Source organism: Myotis lucifugus, unplaced genomic scaffold (assembly GCF_000147115.1).
Source record: "Myotis lucifugus unplaced genomic scaffold, Myoluc2.0 scaffold_3, whole genome shotgun sequence".
Taxonomy (NCBI): domain Eukaryota; kingdom Metazoa; phylum Chordata; class Mammalia; order Chiroptera; family Vespertilionidae; genus Myotis; species Myotis lucifugus.
In genome coordinates, this window is record NW_005871051.1 from 6092875 (window position 1) to 6115526 (window position 22652).

The 22652-nt window shown below is 40.3% G+C and overlaps 3 protein-coding genes across 12 annotated transcripts in view; 1 reads left to right on the forward strand and 2 right to left on the reverse strand.

Moving 5' to 3' along the window:
• Positions 1 to 439: 439 nt before the first annotated feature.
• PPIL3 (peptidylprolyl isomerase like 3) lies at positions 440 to 7565 on the reverse strand. Of its 5 annotated transcripts, none has more exons than XM_006082390.3 (8): positions 7439 to 7565; positions 7088 to 7175; positions 6616 to 6683; positions 5460 to 5534; positions 4368 to 4461; positions 3935 to 4002; positions 1345 to 1463; positions 440 to 923 (listed from the first exon to the last, which is right to left on the reverse strand). In XM_006082390.3, exons 3-8 carry the CDS (start codon positions 6616 to 6618, stop codon positions 797 to 799), a joined length of 486 nt encoding a protein of 161 aa, XP_006082452.1. In that variant the 5' UTR covers positions 6619 to 6683; positions 7088 to 7175; positions 7439 to 7565; the 3' UTR covers positions 440 to 796. The 5 variants fall into 5 exon arrangements, with proteins under 5 accessions (XP_006082452.1, XP_023615832.1, XP_014316848.1 ...); XM_023760064.1 differs by having other exon boundaries at positions 6616 to 6691; XM_014461362.1 differs by lacking the exon at positions 7088 to 7175 and having other exon boundaries at positions 7439 to 7532.
• NIF3L1 (NGG1 interacting factor 3 like 1) lies at positions 7509 to 22121 on the forward strand. Of its 6 annotated transcripts, none has more exons than XM_014461333.2 (7): positions 7509 to 7648; positions 9860 to 10320; positions 11159 to 11321; positions 13195 to 13321; positions 13582 to 13720; positions 15845 to 15928; positions 21471 to 22121. In XM_014461333.2, the coding sequence occupies exons 2-7, from the start codon at positions 9885 to 9887 to the stop codon at positions 21653 to 21655; spliced, it is 1134 nt and encodes a 377-aa protein (XP_014316819.1). In that variant the 5' UTR covers positions 7509 to 7648; positions 9860 to 9884; the 3' UTR covers positions 21656 to 22121. The 6 variants fall into 6 exon arrangements, with proteins under 6 accessions (XP_014316819.1, XP_014316815.1, XP_006082454.1 ...); XM_014461329.2 differs by having other exon boundaries at positions 7570 to 7697; XM_006082392.3 differs by lacking the exon at positions 7509 to 7648 and adding an exon at positions 7682 to 7775.
• The window catches only part of ORC2 (origin recognition complex subunit 2), a 29353-nt gene continuing 28314 nt past the window's right edge, over positions 21614 to 22652 (reverse strand). Inside the window, exon 19 of the mRNA XM_023760006.1 lies at positions 21614 to 21738. The gene's annotated coding sequence lies outside the window, so the exon portion shown is untranslated. The remainder of the gene's footprint in view (positions 21739 to 22652) is intronic.

Genomic DNA, 22652 nt, shown 5'->3' on the forward strand with positions numbered 1-22652 from the left:
TTACTTAATACAGAACATGACATGCCAGAAGCTTTACAAACATAATTTCTTTTAATCCTCACCATAGTCTATGAGGGAATATTATTTATGAATGTGAAAACTAAAGCTTGGTAAGTTAACTTGCCTAAAGTTACTAGCAGGGAACAGAGCTGTGATTCAAACACAGACGGGACTCTACAACTGGTGTTTTTAACCAACTAATTGCATTTTTCAAATGGATCATCTGTCAAACGTTATCCTGCCATATTTTAAAAGATATGTTTTTATTTATTTTTTTTTATATATTTTATTGATTTTTTACAGAGAGGAAGGGAGAGAGATAGAGACTGAGCCCCTATTATAAATCTAAAGACCAAAGAAAATAGCAGAAGTATTGGCTGGCCTTTCTATATACCTCTTCATCTTGTCTTTCTTCTTTGTAACCTCACAAAGTGAACAATTAATGGAAAATAATACTTCCACGATGTGGACTAGATATAGTAGAAGTTTATAATTAGGCTGCTCAAAAATGACTGATTTGAAACTCAGCATTTAAAAATGATTGTTTTTATGTAACAAAAGGTAAACATTTTTTTAAAAAAATTAAACTTAAATACATTGGATATAGTTATAGTAAAGAATATATGCTCAATCATAAGAGTATAAGTTATTTGGTTCCCCTTAGTACCACAGACTCAGAAGATCTTAGTTGTAAACAAGCAGGATGATACAATCTCTTACATAATTCAAGCTGGGTAAACCGCAATAGGTGTGTTCCTCAAATAGTCTGCCAAGTATTTGTCCATGCCTATTATAACTATTGAGCAAATGGGTTGGCATGAATAGTTATATCCTTAATGTGTACATCATTAAGAGGTCGGTATGTCTTCTCATTTACTGGTAACTTCTCCAATTCATCTAGAGTCTCCAGACCATCTATTACCCTGAAAGAGAAATAATATAATGGATGAAAATTTTCTGATTGAAACACAATATCCATATATGTATAGCAATTACAGTATCCTTAAGAGAAAAGGACCGTCCCAGTCCATCTTGTTTAAGCCACTGTTTTTCAGATCTGTTAGTTGCTGTAAAATGCTATCTCAATGAAAAAACACATTACTGTTAATTTGCATAATGGACCAGAAAAAACATATTAACCTGTCTTTGAGAAAATCAGGAAATAGGCTGAGAGAGGTTATAATTTCCCAAGGTCACAGGGCAGGTTAAGTGGTGGGTTTACATTCCAGGTAAGTTTAACTCTCAGACTGCACTTTCCATATTAGTTATGCTACTATCACAGCCACTCATATGCATCCTTTGCAATGAAATTCCAAAGAAGAATATCATAACCAGGATACTCACTTTCCAAATACTGTGTATTTCATGTCCAAATGTGGCTGCTTGCCATAGGTGATGAAAAACTGAGATCCATTGGTATTTGGGCCATTATTAGCCATAGATACAACACCTCTAACATTGTGCTGCAAAAGACAGACCAAAGTATTAATTTATCTATGTTTTTAAATAAATATTCCAAATATAGGACTAAAACAAGACATGCACTCTTTAACCTCCCAAATATTTAAGGAACCAAGAAAACATTCAATCAGCTTCAACTTGGGCAAACCCAAATATTCAGTTGCTGTATTATCTGTATCACTGACAACTTATATTGTTTATATATCAAATCATATCCCCCAATTAATTTCATTTTCACTTTGGAGACATATAGCCACGAACACTTTAAGTAGTACCAATGTATAATAGAAATAATCCTTACATTTATGTTATGCTGGAATGAAATGATCAGGCAGACAATAAAACCAAAATCCCCATAATCTCTTCACACACACACTGGACTCTGGCTAGTTTATCTGTAAAACAAGGGAGTTTGGACTAGTTCTGGGTTTACTCATAATTCAAATGCTCACAAAGGTCAGCAGATAATAAGTTGATGAGTGGGCAGAATGTAAACATTAGGGAGTAGTGGAATCTGGCTAAAGGAATAATATATCTCTTGCCCAATGCCTTTAAAAATTTTTTTTAACCAATGGCCATATAGAATGCATCTATGGGTCTTCACCTATTGGCAGTCAGTTCATAACCCCAGGCCTAGGTGATCTAGGCTACTGTAGGAATTAACAGGGAACCTTAAAATATAATCAAGGTCCTGATTGGTCCTACTGATGATTTTTCTCTATATTTGGGGGAGGGGGAGGAGAAGGAGGTAAGGTCCTACTTTTTTATTCTATTTTATATATTTTTATTGATTTCAGAGAGGAAGGGAGAGGGAGAGAGAGAACATCAATGATGAGAGAGAATCACTGATCGGCTGCCTCCTGCATGTCCCCTACTGGGGATTGAGCCTGCAACCCAGGCATGTGCCCTTGAATAGAATCAAATCCAGGACCCTTCAGTCCCCAGGCCAATGCTTTATCCACTGAGCAAAACCGGTTAGGGCTACTTTTTTATATTTTTAAAACTTCCACTAGTGAGTCTGTAACAGCAGCCAACGTTGAAAACCACTGGTTTAGGATTATAGATCAGTGTTATGAAAACTGCCATTAATTAATGTCTAAAAGGTTGTTTTGTTTCTAATTCAGGAAAGGATGATATTTTTTTTCTTTTTTTTTAAATATATTTTATTGATTTTCCACAGAGAGGAAGGGAGAAGGATAGAGAGTTAGAAACATCAATGAGAGAGAAACATCGATCAGCTGCCTCCTGCACACCCCCACATGCCCTTGACCAGAACCGAACCTGGGACCCTTGAGTCCTCAGGCTGATGCTCTATCCACTGAGCCTCTATCCACTGAGCCAAACCGGTTAGGGCAGGAAACGATGATTTTTAAAATAATGTATCACTTCCTAACCTCAACTCCTATAACTATGATAGAAAAGCAAAAAGATAAAATAAATTACTCCTAGCCTAACTATCCAGAGGTAAATACTGCAATTAATTTTTTTCCAGAAAATCCACGGTATATTCTAATATAACTGAAATATAATATACTAAATTACATATTCTGATTGAGGGGAATTTGTCTCTCTTGTTCATTTGTCTCTCTTTTTTAAATTATGAAGTTATCATTCTGTGCAGATACAAAGTTTAAAAGACCACATAATAAACTGTTAATTGATGTCATCTCTGGGAAGTGGTTTTATTTTTTGTTTTAGAGAGCAAAAGGGAGAGGGTGAGGGGAGAGAGAAACATCAATCGGCTGTTTCCCACGTACACCCCAACAGGAGATCGAGCCCACCACCTGGGCATGTCCTTGACCAGGAATCAAACCAGTGACCTTTTAGTGTAAGGGTCGACACTCAACCAACTGAGCCACATGGCCAGGGCTGATTTTTTAAAATAGGTATGCATCAGTTTTTTAATTTTAGAAAAAAAAAAATCTTTAGAAAGTTTTAGAAATAATATGATAAAGAAAATTAAAATCCCTAATTTTACATGCTAACGATATATTTACATGCACTCTCTTTTAATCTTGCTGAAAGCTACCTCAGGCATTAAGTAACGTTAACATAGGGCTATTTAAACATCTAACAGATGATAAAAGTTGGATATTGATAATGGCAATATTGCAACCAGGAGGTCTCCCCACTCTCAAAAAAGGCCAATGGTTCATGTCATTCAACATGAATTTTATAGTGAGACATGTAAGCCCCTTTGGTATGTTACTGATTAAACATTTCAGGCTGGACCCAAAGATGAGCTCACTTAATATCAACATCCATGTGATGGTGAGATTCCAGTATATATTTTAGGCTAGAACTGCCATTTATATTTTCCCCCTGATATCATTTATCAAGTGTGCAGAAACTACAAAAAGAGTGGGTATATATGTTCACTTGTGATATTAACTTGTGTTGCTACAACATATGTATCAAAGTTTCCAAGTGTATACATGGCATGAAAAAATAATTTTGAAGCTTGAGGACATACCTTAAGATATTCACTGTATTCATCCTCAAATTTCTTGCCCCAGATACTGTTACCTCCTCTTCCGGTACCTATATTACAAGACAAATAAAATTAGTATCTAATTAGAGAAAGGCTTTATTTTCTAAAACTTCAGGGCTTTTTGTAACTCTTTAAGTACAAATAAAATTTGATATGTCCTCTCTTAATCCCAAAATTTCACTTTATAAACCAGAAAAATAAAATATCTCTACAAAAAAAACCCAAAAAACTCTCCTTATCAATATTCATCTTTTAGAGCTTGGTGCTAGTAGCTTCAGCTTAAATACTGCTTGCTATTGTAAGGTAGCCCAATTATAAATACTCCATGTGCTTTTATTTTTCTATTCTTTGTCTATCCCCCGCCCTCTTCATATTATATACCATTAATTCTCTAGATATTAATGGGATAACTTACCTGAGGGGTCTCCTGTTTGAACCATGAAACCCTTGATATTTCTATGAAATATACAGCCATTGTAGTAATTACTGGCACAAAGAGCCAAGAAATTCTGAAGAGAGTAAAAAACAATGATTGAGAAATCATGTAGCAGAAACACTTAAGGTAAAGAACTAAGTGTATTTACTAAAAACACTATAACAGCATATTTAAACTATGTCTTTTAGGCATTGCTTTGGATGATGTTGCTTCCCTGCCTAAAGCACTTTTATGGCTTCCTCCGGGTTTTGGAATAAGATACAAACTCCTAAGCAGGGCCTACCTCTGCATCTCATGATAATGACCCTTCCCCTGTGGCTCACTATGTTAACCCCATCAGCCTTCTGAAAATTCACCCCACAGAGGCAGGCTCTCCTACCTTGAGGACTTTGTAACCATCTCTATACCTGGAATGTTCTTTTTATATCTTTTCATGGAGATGCCTTCATTACCTTTCACACTCAGTTTAAGTAGTATCCCTTTCTTGGCTAGGCCTGCCCTCACCTTCTTTTAAATAATTCCTTCCCCATTATTCTCTACCTCAACATTTTATTTCCTTCAAAGCATTATCACTCTCTAGAATTAGTTTTTTTCTAGAATAAATTCCCTCCCTCCTATCTGTCTCCCCACCTAGAATATTAGCTCCGCAAGGGCAAGGAATGTGTCCTGTTCATCACTGTGTTCCCAAACACTGTCAAGATAGCCTTTCATGAGTAACTACTGAATGAGTAAATATGCATAGCTGACTTTTCTTCCTTCTATCCTTGTCATTTAAACAAGTGAAATAATGTAACATACAGTTCTCTTACCTGATATCTAATGATTACTTATGTTTCCTAAGGAAAATGAGCCAAAAGGAAAAGATACCAGCCACCCTATCTGCCCTTCAATATCAGGAAAGGTAAGTGGAAATCAGGCCAGAAATGATGATGGCTGGTTTTTCCCGACAGTGGTTTCATACAGAAGTGTTTTGGGTTTTTTGGGACATTATTGGCTTTTTAGATCAGTCAATTTCAAAATAGTTATCCTGCTGCATTAACTCATTTTTTGTTTGTTTATAACGGTACTCACTTCACATGCTTTGGGTGTCCTCTCGCAGAAGATTTCTATTTTAATATCACCTACATCTGTATGCAGTGTCACCGACTAAAGAGGAGACAGAAGGTGAGAACAAATGAGATTTCTTCAGGTGACTTTATGCACTGTATGGCCTCCCTAATTAGATATTAAAGACATTAAAGACAATGTAAATAAAAACAGAAATACGGTTTCAGATATGACTTGTCCACATAGCACCTCTGAGAGAAGTTGTAATCCTTCAAAGTTTACTTCAGCAGTAGAAAAAAAGCTCCAGGAAATAAATATATGTTAGGGTAAAATGGTGTCTATGCTAAAAAATTGCGGAGCAAATATTTTGATTGAAATAATTATTTTAAGTTTGAATTTTTCATCAATAAAAACAAAAACAATTGTAATGTTAGAATTACTTATTTAAATGGCATTCACCATCGTTCATAGTTATTGAAAAAGGGTATGAGAATGACTTTCAAAACATTGTTTCCACCTTTCCCTTACGTAATTTAATTATGAGGGACAAGGTTAAAAATTCCTTTCTGACCAAAGGCAGGACATAAGAAGCATCAGTGTTTCTAGATTCTAACTGGGCAAAGGTAACCACAGTCCTTTTTTTTCATAGTACTCTATTTTTGGTTTTTGTTTGTTTTATCTGTTGCTTCGGTGAATACTCCTTTTCTTATTCCATTCCCAAAAGAAGGAAAATTATTATTCTGGGGCTTCCTTGCTCATTTTAGGTTAGTGTCTAGCAGTCAGAGAGCATGGCCAGGTTGAGGATAGAAAGCAGGGGGGTGTGTGTTGGGGAGAGGGATGTGGGTCATGGCTCATTGCTGTTTTCCACTTCAAGCTCTAGTTGCCCCCCTTAAATACAGAGCAAAGGGTTCCAGTTAAAATTATAATACCAGGGCTAAACCCTTCTGCTCCGCCTACTCTCCCTTTTCATCTCTATCTACCTTGTAGTCAATCTCTTTCTATAAAAGGGAAATTCTCTGAAAACATAACTTAAAAAGTAATGTTGCTTATTTCTGGTTTTGTTTAGAACCATTTTTCACTGCCTTGCCATTGATATTTCCATGCAGTTTTCTTTCCCTTGACTGAATTTCTAAAAATTACTTACAATGAAAAACATTCATAAGAATTCTATAAAACTTACCATTTTTCTTCTTGATGGTTGCTGTTACTTAATTTCTCAGTCTTATCGCGAAAAGTTCAAAAACGAATCTCCATTCCCAAAAGAAAAAAAAAATTAAGTTCATTTTTTTCTCTCTTCTCACATGCTTATGTTTACTCATATTTAAAAGAAAAAGTCTCGAAGAACACCCCCCCCCCCAGTAATAAAAATCGGGTGACGGAAGGGGTGAAGAGACCCTCCCGACTTGAGCGCCAACCCCCCGACGTCCGGGCCCCTCTCCCAGCGCCGCCGGGCGAGCCCTCCCCGAGCCGGTGCGCGGCCGCCCCCTGGGCCCCGGCGTTCCCTCCGCGCGGCCGGCCCTCTCGGACCCTGCAGGGCGTGGCCCTCCCCTCCAAGGCGCTGCTCAAAACTCTGCTCAAAACGCCCTAATCGCAGTGCCTTCTCTGTTTCCTTTCCCCTGCACTTGTCCTGCTACAACCATGTGCTTTCTTACTTTATTCGATCTGTTTCAGCAGCAGCCTCTCCACCCGGAACGCTCACTCGAAGCAGCCCGAGAACGAGAACACACGCTCTGCAAGTATCTGAATAAACCAGCGAAAAATGAGCGCGTCACCCCATACCTTACCACTTCGGGGAGCACAGCTGCTGCGCAATTCACGCGAGCCGACTTAACTGTTTCCCGCATTCCAAGTGTGAAGATTCCAAATACGTTTCGAGAGCCCACCGGAAGCCGAGCAGCGGACCCGTCCGAGAGAACGCCCCCCGCGAGCCCGCCTCCTCCGCCCCCCTCCCTATCGCAAACCAAAGCGACTAGCACTAGGGAGACGGTGTCAGGTACGCCCACCTGGACCACTGCTGACACTGAAGGGAACTCTTCATCACACTAGGGCAGGAATCCACCCCGGAACTACTCTGGACAGCCTCTGGCAGTGCCTGGCTCTCAGCGGTAGAATGGGAGGGACCACTTCCGCCCGGCGCCTGCCCCAGTCAGTTCTCACGCCGCGAGATCCCGCCCGGGGCCGGAAGTGACGCGCGAGGAGCGTTCTCGGGACTGGTGAGTCTCGGGCCATTTAAATCTCGGCGGACGAAGCTGCGGACCTCGGGTTTGTGCGGGCTGCGGCCGTTTTCTCAGGGCTGCGGCGGTTCTCCGAGGGCTGCTGCAGAAGGGGGCAGAGGAGGAGGGAGGGACAGACACGGGGCTGCCGCGGGAGAGCCTGGGGCGCCCGCGGGCTGGCCACCCGCTCTTCACCATGCTGGCCGTGGCCTGCGTGTAGACGAGGTAACCTAGAAGGTGCAGTTTTGCAGGCTGTAAAGTGGGACCTACTAATGTTGTTCAGTAAACACCGTGCTGACTCGAGGTCAGGTATGGTCACCAGCTTTACGTTTCAGTATTGCGACCAACTATGAGCTGGGCACTTCCTTCTTCAGAGTTGGAAATCGCAGCGGCTAAGTAACTGGTTACGCAGCTGTGACTCGGGGAGGGGAGAGGTCAGTATGGCGTTAGAGTCTTTGCTCTTGTCCAGCGTGCTATGCTGCCTCCCATCGTGAATTCTGGCATCAAGCTAGGCAGCTTTGCTGCCGCCTGATCTGTGAGATGAGGGATGTTATTTCCAAAGGCAATTTCAAATGTAACTTCACTGCCCCGCTTGCCAGATTTAGAAGAGCCTGGAGAGTGGAGCGCTGTCAGGCCGAGGACTCTGAAGGGTGGAAGAGGTATAAGGACATTAGAAGATCTTCCGGGACCTATGCTGGAGTGGTTAACAGAGGCTCCTCATCACTTCAAATCATATATTGAATAAATACTCACATCTCATCTATATATATAAAAGCCTAATATGCAAAGTGTCCCCTCAGGAGTTCGATTGCTCACTGTGACATGCACTGACCACCAGGGACCGGTGCAGAGTGAAGGAAGGCCCCAGCCGGCTGCTGCTAGGGACCCTACCTGTGCATGAATTCTGTGCACTGGGCCTCTAGTAATAAATATTTTTGCTGTAGAAATGTCTTAAAAATTGCTTTTGAAATCATTGGGTTGTGAATATTTTAATTAAATTTACAACTGGCTATGCTTGTTAATTATTGTGCAGACTATGAAATGCTTTTCTTCAACAATTGAAGAATGGAGTTGGCAATGTCATTTTTTGTATTGGATATAGCTGTCTAGAACAGCAATTTTCAATCGGTGCCACAAGAGTTTTTAAAACATGCAAGACCTGACTAGTCAGGAGCACTGACCTCTTTTCCCATAGATTGTCAAATAAAAATAACAACAGCCAACACAGCAATAGCTGTTGGGGTGAATGAATCAACATTATACAGTATCTATGTTTTTTGTCATATAGGCAAAAAATATATTTTTTGGTGTGCCACAGAATTTTAGTAATTAGTTTATGAGTGCCATGAGATGAAACAGCTTGAAAATTGCTGCTCCCTTAGGCTTACAGGCTCTGAGCACTCCCACCTCTTGAGCCTAGCCTTCCTGTACCAGGTGTGGGCTCAGGGGCAGCAGCCCTGCCTTTTCCTGTCTGGACTCTGCTCATTTGGAGTGACTCATCTGTGCATCTTATAAAGTTATATATATATATATGTAAATTTTTTTTAACAAATTAGTTTTTAATATACCACCCTAATTCCAAACTCTGCTGAGTTGGGATGGGGGACAGTGCCAGTCTGCAGTAAGCGTTTAGTGCTGGCCTGTGTTGGTGATACTGAGATATGTAAAAGATAGTTCCTGATTCCCAGTAGCATTAGCATACTGGGGAGACAGACATACAGGAATCTAATATGAGAATACTAGGGCGGAATGGGGCAGGGCAGGAGAGAGACACTGAAAAGGAAGATTTGTCAAGAAAAGCCTTTATTTTAGGAAGTTGAAAGAGACCTAGAAAGAAGGGTAATATTTAGAGAAATGGAGAAGGCGGGAGGGGAGCTGAAGCAGGGATGGGGAGAACTAGAGCAAGGGTGAGGTACTCTGGGGCGGAGGGGGTGAGCATCTGTGTAGTATGTACCAGGCTTGCGCCGGGTGACTTACACACAGGAATGCACTTGCTCCTCTCGATGGCCTGTGAGGTGGGTTGTAGTGTTTCTGTTTTATAGATGAGGAACAAGCTCAGAAAGGTTAAATAACTTACCTACGAAAACGCTGGTCAGTGGCAGGGGCAGTGCCTGCAGCCAGGTATGTACAGCTGCAGCTCCTTTGCTCCTGTTTTGCAAAGGTGCGGGCCTAAAGTGTGCATGTGTACCATTTTTTGTGTTTTGACTTCAGATATCCAGTTCTTCCCGGTTTCTGTATGTTGTCATCTCACCTACGCCTGGTCCCCACGAGAGTCCAGCTTGTTCGTTCCCTGGTCCGCAGTCCTTCCTGTTCCTTCATGGACCTGAAGGCTCTCCTTTCCTCCTTGAATGACTTTGCATCCCTCTCCTTTGCTGAGAGTTGGGACAATGTTGGATTACTGGTGGAGCCAAGCCCACCACACACGGTGAACACACTCTTCCTGACCAACGATTTGACCGAAGAAGTGATGGAGGAGGCACTGCAGAAGAAGGCTGATTTCATTCTCTCCTACCATCCGCCCATTTTCCGGCCCATGAAGCGCATAACCTGGAAAACCTGGAAGGAGCGCCTGGTGATCCGCGCTCTGGAGAACAGAATCGCCATTTACTCTCCCCACACGGCCTATGATGCCGCCCCCCAAGGGGTCAACAACTGGCTGGCTAAAGGGCTCGGTGAGAAGCCTCTTGTTCTCTCATGTTTTGTATTCTCCCTATAAATGCTTTGAAACTTTAGAACGTCTTTTCAGTAGAGTTTTCGCTACTCTAGGGTGGGATCGTTATTGTGTATGCAAAATATATTTTCAAATAATGCTGCTGAAATCTGGCAACCAAATGACATTTGAAAAATAGCATTTTTATGACTAATGAACAAGGCAAGCCTGGGAAATCTTCATGCCAGTCTGAGCTTTGTGATTCCTCACTCAGGTGGCATAGTCCCTGCCACCCGGCCACTCCAGAAATGCTTGTTAAATTGAACTGAAAGCGTGGGCCTCTCTGGCACATACTTAATATATCACTCATATAGAGCAGAGTTTTAATGAGGGAATTCAGCACATGTGTTTTAGCTTTACTTTTAGTAAGTCTTTTTATAGTTTCCTTGTTTTGGGCTGAAGCTTTTATGAGGCTATAAGCTGGATTGATGTGGTCAAGTAGCTGTGAGGATTTACACACTGAATCATGTTGTACATGGGTAAATTTAATAAGCAGCACAATTGCACGTATCATCTAAAACTGCATCAGTCTTTCTTGTCCAAATTTTTGTGGTATTTAAGAATACTGGAAAATAATTCTAAAAATAAATTTGATTTTGTATGTCTGTATTAAATCCCTCATTGTTGGGTAATGTTGGTTGTATAGGAAAAGGATATGTGTATATGTGTAGGGTATATAAGCATCTGAGAATGAATTTAAAAAATACTAACTTCTTGTAAGTTTTGGCCATAATAGTTTATCTTTTTAATTAAAAAAAACAAAACACAAAAGCTCCCATTTTCCTACCATTTTTTTCTAGGCGTTTGCACCTCCAGGCCTATACATCCTTCCAAAGCACCCAACTACCCAACAGAGGGAACACACAGGGTAGAATTTAATGTTAACCACACCCAAGACCTGGACAAAGTCATGTCTACAGTGAAAGGAATTTCGGATGTTTCTGTCACTTCCTTTTCTGCTAGGTACAGTATATTTTCCTCTTTTCTCGGTGGGTACTTATTTGTAAAGATCTTCCTTACAAATTCTATAATTCTGACATTTAGGTTTGAAACATGGTTTTCCCTGGGTTGTGTTTACAAAACAGCCTGCCTCTCATTTGGGTCCTCAAAGGAGAACCATGGGAGCTTTTCAAAGCAATAAAGATGATAAGTAACACTACTTCCTCTGTGGGAGGGACTATACTACACATTTTACATGCAGTGTTTCTCATCCTCCTGGTAATGGTGAAAGGTAGTTGCTTTTACTTTAGGGCACAAGCATACCTCAGAGATATTGTGGATTTGGTTTCAGACAAGCATAATAAAGCAAGTATAGTTAATAAAGCGAGTTGTAATATTTTTGCTGGTGGAGGGTCTTGTCTTCAGTTTATAAAGAAAGACAATACTCGTGTAGCTCAGTAAAATGAGGTGTGGCTGTTACTCAGTCCCAGTATCTTCAACTCAAGTCTTTTTCCTTCCTTTCAGAGAAGTGAGTATCTTTCCAAACACATATAGAGACATAAAGAAATGTATAGTTTTGTTTTATTTGTTGTTCTCTTAATTAAGTGGTATTTGCCATATTACTAACAAGATGTTTAGAGATCTTCCCATGTAGATATTTAAGATCTCTTTTTAACTGCTGCATAATGTTTCTTATTATGGATGTACTGTAGATTCTTTATTTTCTTTTTTGTTGTGTTTTATTTATTGTAGATTCTTTAAGCATTCCTCTTCCTACCTGATGGCCCCCCTCCCCCATTTTTTAACTGATGCACATTTAGTTTGGTTCTAGTTTGACCACATCACAGTTAATATCTGGGTTTGACCATTAGTCAGGGCCCACGCATTGTTTTTGCTTTTTCTTTTCAGAGCTCCGCAGATGATTCCAATATTGACAACACTTCCAGATTATATTTTAAGGTGCCTTTTAGTTCTAGAGTGCTGTACTTGGAGTTTATGGCTAAATTGCAAAACTTTCTTGATGCCAGCCTTTTTAGAGAGGCTCTAGGGCCCTGTTCGGCAAATTGCGGCTCGCGAGCCACATGCGGCTCTTTGGCCCCTTGAGTGTGGCTCTTCTACAAAATACCGACTTCTGCGCATGGGCCACGAAGTTTCAATCGCACTGTACATGCGCGCCCACACCTGGTATTTTGTGGAAGAGCCACACTCAAGGGGCCAAAGAGCCGCATGTGGCTCGCAAGCCGCAGTTTGCTGACCATTGCTCTAGGGCATTGCTTTTCAAAGGGCGATAAGGATTCCCTGCCCTTATGAATGGGGTACTTATGAAAAATGCAGATTTTTTGCTTCATCCTAGATCTGTGTAATTAGAATGGGGTTTGCCTGAGAATCTGTCCAGGAAATTCTTGTATGCAGTGTTGTTTGAAAATTAACTTCTCTAGGGCTTTAAGAAGAATTCAGTTTGCCCCAGCCCATTCACAGATGCTGTTTCACCGGATCTGTAAAAGGGTCCAGCAGCTGTCATTTTAGGAAGCGATGCACGACTGGATTAAGAGCCATTAGAACCACGGTTTCAAGGTGAGGTCCTTGGACCAACAGCATCAGCATCGCTGGGAACTTGTTAGAAAAGTAAATTCTCAGACTCCCACCTAGACCTACTGAATCAGAAACGGGGTGGGGCCCATCCATCTATGATTTAAATAGTCCACAAGGTGATTTCGATGCATTTTAAAGTTTGAGTAACACTGTTCTAGAAAATCATTTGGTTTGGGATTGAATGCTAAATGTCATATAAATCTAATCTATTATAGGAAGTCGTAAATTGTAGATTACTTAAAATACATTTTGATTATATTTATCCTGGACCAGTAGGTGACTTTTCTTTTTACTCTTTTTCTAGGACTGATGATGAGGAACAGACGCGGGTCAGTCTGAACTGTAGTCAGCAGGCTTTGATGCAGGTGGTGGCTTTCCTTTCCCAGAACAAACAGCTTTATCAGAAGACTGAAATTCTGTCACTGGAGAAGGTAATAAAAATATGTTACATTGCTGAGCATTGTCTGGCAAATTCATTTGTAAATTGTTGGATCAGTAGGCCTTCCCAGGAGACTGAGCTCCTCCAAGTCAGAGAGTGTTTTTGTCAGATTTGTATCCCCTGGACACAAACGTTGGCCTGGAGCTGTGAGCTCACAGTGTGCATGTTATATTGATCTCAGCATTTTCTCTTTGTTCTAGGTTTGTTTTCTAGGACTAATGATGGACAGTTTCTCTAACTTGTGTTTTTCAGCCTCTGCTGCTGCACACTGGAATGGGACGGTTATGCACCCTGGATGACTCTGTCTCCTTGGCAACCTTGATTGAGCGAATCAAAAGGCACCTAAAACTATCTCATGTTCGCCTTGCTCTTGGGGCAGGGAGGACCTTAGGTAAGTATGTCTCCTTTATTTGTCCAGTATGCCTACTGTTAACACCGGAGAAAAGTTGGAACTCTTCATTGTATTGTAAGTGAAAGAAAGACTGTAAGTAGTTATGGGAGATGCCTGACTGGTTTACGCTATCGATCAGGTGGTCTAGGTTGTGCTGTGGTGAACATCTCATTGGCTTCCACAAGATTTATTTCCCCAGTCTGTTTATCTCAAGTCGGCAGGGCAAGTCTGCCCACTGTAGGTGGTCGCTGTTGCAAAGGGAGAGTCGTAAACCGTCAGGTAAACATTCTAGCCTAGAAATGAACTTCTGTTTAACTCATAGTCCAGAGTTGGTCACATTGCCCGATCCAACCCAAGTTGGACATGAAGTACCATCCTACCACGTGCTTGGGAGAGAGCTGGGAAGTGGGACTGCTCCAGTTTCCATGCAGATCTTGGTGTTTTACAATCCTGGTGATGTTTTATAGGGAGGTGCTACTAAGTGAAGTGACCACTGCAGTTTCTGAGTCTTGTAGTCACTGTCTTTTCTATTGGCTCTTCCCAGTACTTTCGGGAAAAGGAACCAACAGAGCATTTGTTGACCCCTGCAGTTTGCCTAGCAGTGTCATGAGTACGTTAAGTATGCGAGTTCCCACTGCAAAGGGGCCTAGAGGTTGTGGATTCCGAGTGTCTTGGGTAAAATTTATCTACTTGCTGCATGACTTTGACAGGTTATTTAACCTTTTTGTGTCCCGGTAGCCACATCTGTGAAAACTGTGGTGGTAATAAAACCTAACTCATCAAAGTAGATGCACAGTCCACGTGGCAGGGCAGTGGCAGGGCACAGTAAGTGCAGTAAGTGCTGGCCTTAGCTCCGTGGTAGGTGTTAGTGTTCCCATTGTGTCGGTGAAAACACACAGGTTCAGAGATACTTATCCAGAAGGCTACAGTTGGATCAAATGACTCATGGGCGTTAATTTCCAAACAAAATAGATGGCAGAGGTGGGATTTGACTTCCAATCCAACTCCAAAGCCCCTTTTCAAATAGCACTATTGCATGACCACTAATGAAGGGTTTATTCTCAAAAAATAAGTGCTAAATACTTGTTGGATTTGGGCTTGACAGTTTATTTCACTCTTCAGAGGATGCTCCTTTATTTTATTTATTTATTTATTTATTTTTGTTAATCCTCACTCAAGGATATATTTCCATTGATTTTTAGAGAGATGGGAGAGGGAGAGAAACACTGTTGTGAGAGAGACACATCGATTGGTTGCCTCCCACAAGGGCCCGACCAAGCTGGGGATCGAGCCTGCAACCGATGTATTAGTATATGCCTTTGACGGGAATCGAACCCGGGATCCTTCATTCTATCCACCAAGCCAAACCAGCCAACGGCCAGAGGATGTTCTTTTAAAGTAAATATGGTGCCCATTGTATGGTGCCAATCAATGCATTTTGATTCGCTCAGTGAATAGAGCGTTGGCCTGTGGACTGAAGGGTCCCAGATTCAATTCCGGTCAAGGGCATGTACCTTGCTTGTGGGCACATCCCCAGTGGGGAGTGTGCAGGAGGCAGCTGATTGATGTTTCTCGCTCATCGATGTTTCTATCTCTCTATCCCTCTCTCTTCCTCTCTGTAAAATATCAATAAAAATATTTTTTAAAATAAATAAAATAAATACGATATTTAAAAATGTGTCAGATCTATTTGTAGCATTCCTCCAACTAGCCCTTTCAGTTCCTCTGCTTCCTCACCTGAGAACAGAGATAGTACCTGCCTAACTCTCCCTGTTGCCTGGGGACCCAGGTAGGTTACTTCCCATAGTAGCACTACAGTACAGCCGAGAACTGTACTCTTTAACATTATTCAGTGGTGCCTTATACGGGCTTGTGCAGCCATGTATGTCTAAGGAATAGTAACCCTGCCTTGGGTTAGCTATGGTATGCAATACCAAAGAATAATCTGTCTGCTATATGAGGACATGTTTTATTATTTTTTAAAGTTTAGTAAGCAAAATTTATATACTGGTGATGAGGGCAAGTGTGCAATCTGCATTCCATTTAGGATTTTGGGTGCAAATTGTAATATTAAAATGAAGGGGACTTGTAAAGTACTGGTCTCTTGCTTCCTTTATCTTGCAGAGTCCCAAGTCAAAGTGGTGGCTCTGTGCGCTGGCTCTGGGAGCAGTGTTCTGCAGGGGGCAGAGGCCGACCTCTACCTCACAGGTAGGGCAGCCTTTGATTTCTCTTCTCCCCTTTTGTGTGTGTGTGTTCTTTCCCAACCGTGGTTTATCTTTTACAAGTTAAAAAGGCAATTTTAGGACCGCCCCTGACATATAGATGGAGCTAATAAACTTTTTTTGAACCTGAACTAAATAGGAACTACACCAAAATTGGGGACATACCTTATTCTTTGTGGAGAGAGAAAAAAATCATTTAACAGTTTATTATCAGATTATTTAAAAATACTAATGTTTAGCATTTCTTTAACCTATCTTCTTTTTGTTTTTTTAATTGTTTTATTGCTTAAAGTATTACAAAGAGTATTATATATGTCTCCTTTTTATTTTCTCCCCTTGACCTTCCCGTAGCCTCCCATACCCCCCAGTGTCTTGTGTCAATTGGTTATGCTTATATGCATGCATACAAGTCCTTTGGTTGATCTCTTACCCATCCCCCCTCCCAACCCTCCCCGGCCTTCCCGCTGTAGTTTGACAGTCTGTTCGATGTTGCTCTGCCTCTGTATCTATTTTTGTTCATCAGTTTATAATGGTCTTAATTATCCATAAATGAGTGAGATCATGTGGTATTTTTCTTTCATTGACTGGCTTATTTCATTTAGCATAATGTTCTCCAATTAACCTATCTTCTTCCTGAACATGTCTTCTCTCAGATTTCATGTCACTTTCCATGTGTTGCCTTAGCTAGAAAATAGTTCTTCTTACTCAGCTCTAGAGTCAACCATCAGTTCATATCAGTTCTAGCTCCAAAATCTTTCTAGAACCTTCCCCTTATCTTTACCCAGGCATCATCATCTACCCAAAGAATATCTTCAAGCCTCTAATCTTTTATTTTATTTTAAAATCCTCACCCAAGGTAGCAATACTTATATCGGACAAAATAGACCTCAAAGTGAAGGCCATAACAAGAGATAAGGAAGGCCACTTCATAATACTAAAGGGATCGATACAACAAGAGGATATAACCCTGATAAACATATATGCACCCAGTGCAGGAGCACCCAAATACATAAAAAAACTCCTGGAAGGTATCAAGGGAGAGATCAACAACAATACAATCATAGTAGGGGACTTTAATACACCACTGATATCACTGGATAAATCCTCTAGACAAAAAATCAGCAAAGAAAACAGCAATCCTAAATGACTCACTAGATCAAATGGACTTAACTGACATCTTCAGAACATTTCACCCCAAAGCCACGGAATATACGTTCTTCTCAAGTGCACATGGGGCATTTTCAAAAATAGACCACATATTGGGTCACAAGCAAAGTCTCCCCAAATTCAAGAAGATTGAAATCATATCAAGCATTTTCTCAGACCACAATGGCATAATATTAGAAATAAACTACAATAACAACAATCCCAAAAATTCAAACACTTGGAAGCTGAAAAGCATGCTATTAAACAATGATTGGGTTAACAAAGAGATCAAAGAAGAAATTTAAAATATCCTGGAAACTAATGACAATAAAAACAACAATCCAAAAATCTATGGGACACAATGAAAGCAGTCCTGAGAGGGAAGTTTATAGCTCTACAGGCCTACCTCAAAAAAATAAGAAAAAATGGTAATAAATCATCTAACTCTACAACTCAAAGAATTAGCAAGAAAAGCCCACAGTATCCAGAAGGAAGGAGATAATAAAGATCAGAGCAGAAATGAATGACATAGAGACCAAAAAAACAATACAGAAGATCAATGAAACCAATAGCTGGTTCTTTGAAAAGATAAACAGGATTGATAAACCTCTAGCCAGGCTCACCAAGAAGCAAAGAGAGAGGACCCAAATCAACAAAATCAGAAATGATAGAGGCGAAATAACAACAGACCCCACAGAAATACAAATGATTGTTAAAAAATACTATGGACAACTCTACTCCAACAAACTAGACAACCTGGAGGAAATGGACATATTCCTAGAAAAATACAACCTTCCAAACTCAATCAGGAAGAATCTAAAAATCTCAATAGGCCAATAACTATGGAAGAAATTGAAGCAGTCATCAAAAAGCTTCCAGCAAACAAAAGCCCAGGGCCAGATGGCTTCACAGGGGAGTTTTACCAAACATTCAAGGAAGAAATAAAACCTATCCTCCTCAGACTACTACAAAAAATTCAAGAGGAAGGAACACTTCCAAGCTCATTCTATGAAGCCAGCATCACCCTAATACCAAAACCAGATAAAGACAACACAATGAAAGAGAATTACAGGCCAATATCCTTCATGAACATAGATGCCAAAATCCTCAACAAAATTCTAGCAAATTGGATCCAGCAGTACATCAGAAAGATCATACATCATGACCAAGTAGGATTTATCCCAGGGATGCAAGGATGGTACAATATTTGCAAATCAATAAACGTGATACATCACATTAACAAATTGAGAGATAAAAATCACATAGTTGTATCAATTGACACAGAAAAAGCATTTGACAAACCCAACACCCTTTCTTGATAAAAACTCTCAGCAAGGTGGGAATAGAAGGATCATACCTAAACATAATAAAAGCCATATATGACAAACCCACAGCCAACATCATACTCAATGGGCAAAAACACACCATTTCCCCTAAGAACAGGAACAAGACAGGGATGCCCACACTCACCACTCCTGTTCGACATAGTACTGGAAGTCCTAGCCATTGCGATCAGACAAGAAGAAATAAAAGGCATCCAAATTGGAAAAGAAATAAAACTGTCCTTATTCGCAGATGACATGATACTGTACATAGAAAACCCTAAAGACTCCATCAAAAAAATTATTAGACTTAATACATGAATTTGGCAATGTAGCAGGTTACAAAATTAACGCCAAGTAATCTATGGCATTTCTATACAGGAATAATGAACTTACAGAGAGACTAAAAAAGCAATCCCATTTACCATCGCACCAAAAAAATTAAGATACCTAGGAATAAACTTGACTAAGGAGGTAAAAGACCTGTATACGGAAAACTACAGGACACTGAAATAGGAGATAGAGGAAGACATAAACAGATGGAAGAACATTCCGTGTATAGAGGAAGACATAAACAGATGGAAGAACATTCCGTGTTCATGGATTGGTAGAATCAACATCATCAAGATGTCCATACTACCCAAAGCAATCTATAGATTCAGTGCACTCCCCATTAAAATACCAATGGCATATTTCACAGACCTAGAACGAACTTTCCAAAAATTCATCTGGAATAAAAAAAGACCTCGAATAGCTGCAGCAATCTTGAGAAAGAACAAAGTAGGAGGGATCTCAGTACCAGATCCAAGCTGCATTACAAAGCCACTGTTCTCAAAACAGTCTGGTACTGGCACAAAAACAGACATATAGATCAATGGAGTAGAATAGAGAACCCAGAAATCGACCCGAGCCAATATGCTCAATTAATATTCGACAAAGGAGGCATGAACATACAATGGAGTCAAGACAGCCTCTTCAATAAATGGTGTTGGGAAAATTGGACAGATACATGCAAAAAAAAATGAAACTAGACCACCAACTTGCACTTTACACAAAAATAAACTCAAAATGGATAAAGGACTTAAACATAAGACGGGAAACCATAAAAATACTAGAGGAATCCACAGGCAGCAAAATCTCAGACATATGCTGAAGCAATTTCTTCACTGATACTGCTTCTAGGGCAATGGAAACTATAGAGAAAATAAACAAATGGGACTACATCAAAATAAAAAGCTTTTGCACAGTAAAGGAAACCATCAACAAAACAACAAGAAAGCCCACTGCATGGGAGAACATATTTGCAAATGTTATCACTGATAAGGGTTTAATCTGCAACATTTACAGGGAATCCATACAACTTAATAAAAGGAAGATAAACAACCCAATCAAAAAATGGGCAACAGACCTAAATAGATACTTTTCGAAAGAAGACAGAAGAAAGGCCAAGAGACATAGGAAAACATGCTCAAAGTCACTAATCATCTGAAAGATGTAAATCAAAACAATAATGTGGTACCATCTCACACCTGTCAGAATGGCTATCAACAAATGACAAGTGCTGGAGAGGATGCGGAGAAAAGGGAACACTCCTTCACTGCTGGTGGGAATGCAGACTGGTGCACCCACTGTGGAGAACAGTATGGTTTCCTCAAAAAACTAAAAATGGAACTCCCATTTGACCCAGTGATACCACTTCTAGGAATATATCCTAAGAAACTAGAAACACCAATTAGAAAGGATATATGCACCCCTATGTTCATAGCAGCACAATTCACCATAGCTAAGATTTGGAAACAGCCTAAGTGCCCATCAGTAGATGAATGGATTAGAAAACTGTGGTACATCTACATAATGGAATACTATGCTGTGGTAAAAAAGGAGTTCTTACATTTGCAACACCATGGATGGACCTGGAGAGCATTATGCTAAGTAAAATAAGCCAGTCAGAGAAAGATAAATACCACATGATCTCACTCATTTATGGAATATAATGAACAACATAAACTGATGAACAAAAACAGATCCAGAGACAGAGAAGCATTGATAAGACTGTCAAACCACAGAGGGAATGTAGGGGAGGGTGGGGGTAGAGGGGGGAGATCAACCAAAGGACTTATATGCAAGCATATAGGCCTAACCAATGGACACAGACAACAGGGGGGTGAGGGCATGAGTGGGGGGTATGGGGGGTAATGTGGGGATAAGGACACATATGTAATAACTTAATCAATAAAGAAATTTAAAAAATAAAATCCTCAATGATATGTTTTTATTGATTTTAGAGAGAGGAAGTGAGAGAGAGAGAGAGAAATATTGATCAGTTGCCACCATGTAAGTGTCCCAACTGGGGATTGAACCTGCAACCTGGATATGTGCTCTGAGTGAGAAATATCTTCTTACCTGGCTGACTTTAGATGTCTATGATCTATGAAGCATCAGTCAAAAGACCAAATAACAGGCCTCTGCTTCCACTTGTCACCCTTCCTTTGAGCTTGACATGGAATTGGGTGAAGGGAAATATATCCTAGACAGACCTGCAGGTGAGGAGCTTGCTCCTTGCAGATCATTTGCCTTTTCTTTCCCACAGCTGCCAACCTGTGCCAGACTTTTCTTTCCTTTGCTTTCAGCTATTATTGTAGGGTCACCACGAATTTCCCCACTTTCATGCCTCCTCCAGCCAGTGCTTTTATAACGTGGGCAGCCAGACTTGTTTCTAAAGCATGGCTTCTAACTGGGCCACGTTAGTATCTTTTTCTCCTTTTTATCTTTACTATTATAGATTAAGATGTTTTAATAGGTGCTTGAAGAAAAAATATTTCTTATAATGAAATGACACATATGAGGGGTAGAAATGTAGGCAATTAAACATTCCTGGGGGAGGAGGGTAACTCATTTTCTAAGAACCTTTTTTTCCTTATATTTTATGCCTTTATATTCCTATATACATTTCAAAATTATACTTCATATAGAAGCAAATGTAGTCTTTCTGCTGTTGTGGTTCAGCATTGCAGACTCTGAGTCTAATGTTTAAGTATCTGCTCTTTCCTTTGCTGGCAGGTGAGATGTCCCATCATGATGTTTTAGATGCTGCTTCCCAAGGAATAAATGTCATCCTCTGTGAACACAGCAACACTGAACGAGGCTTTCTTTCCGATCTTCGAGATGCGCTGAGTGTTCACTTGGAGAATAAGATTAATATTATCCTGTCAGAAGCAGACAGGGACCCTCTTCAGGTGGTGTGATGCATACGGCACAGAGTGACATCTACTTTACAAATCGTTTCCCTCCTCCTCAAACGCACATGATCAGTGGAGTCTGTATCCTTCTGGAAGAATGTTTAGAATGTACATTGTCATTTCTGGTTTGTTAATCTGCTTCACCAAATGTTCTATAGTTTTTAGGGTAAACACTGTAATGTAACTATTATTAAAGAACAGATATTTAGCCCTGGCTGGGTCGCTTAGTTTTGAGGAACTTCAATATGTTTTTACTGGGAAAAAAATATTATAAATAAAAGTGATTCTATCCAAATTGGAATTTTATTAATAATAAAGACTATTGACATATTCTTCTTGCAAATAGTATAGGCACAAAAATTATAAAAATAAACTAGTGGATATTTAAGGGCAAATGTAAAGTTTACACATTAGATCATTAAAGATTTTGTGTACTTTTTTATACTGCAAGTTATAAACTAGATATGTTAATTTAAAAAAAAGTGCAAGCCAGTAAGTATATGCTATCATTTCTGTTTTTAAAAGGAAAACAAATAGACAAAAACCCTTATCTGTGCATAGACTACCTCTGGAAGGTTAGGCTATCAATGGTTGCCTAAGGCAGTGGTCAGCAAACTGCAGCTCGTGAGCTACATGTGGCTCTTTGGCCCCTTGAGTGTGGCTCTTCCACAAAATACTGACTTCTGCGCATGGGCCACGAAGTTTAATCACACTGTATGTACGCGCCCGCACGTGGTATTTTGTGGAAGAGCCACACTCAAGGGGCCAAAGAGCCGCATGTGGCTGGCGAGCCGCAGTTTGCCGACCACTGGCCTAAGGAATTGGATCAAGGAATAGAAAAAAACTGCTTTTCATTAGCCTTTGGTACAATTAAAAGAAGTTTTAGCCCTAACAGATTTGGCTCAGTGGATAGAGCATCGGCCTGTGGACTCAAGGGTCCCAGGTTCCATTCCGGTCAAGGGCATGTACCTTGGCTGCGGGCACATCCCCAGTAGGGGGCGTG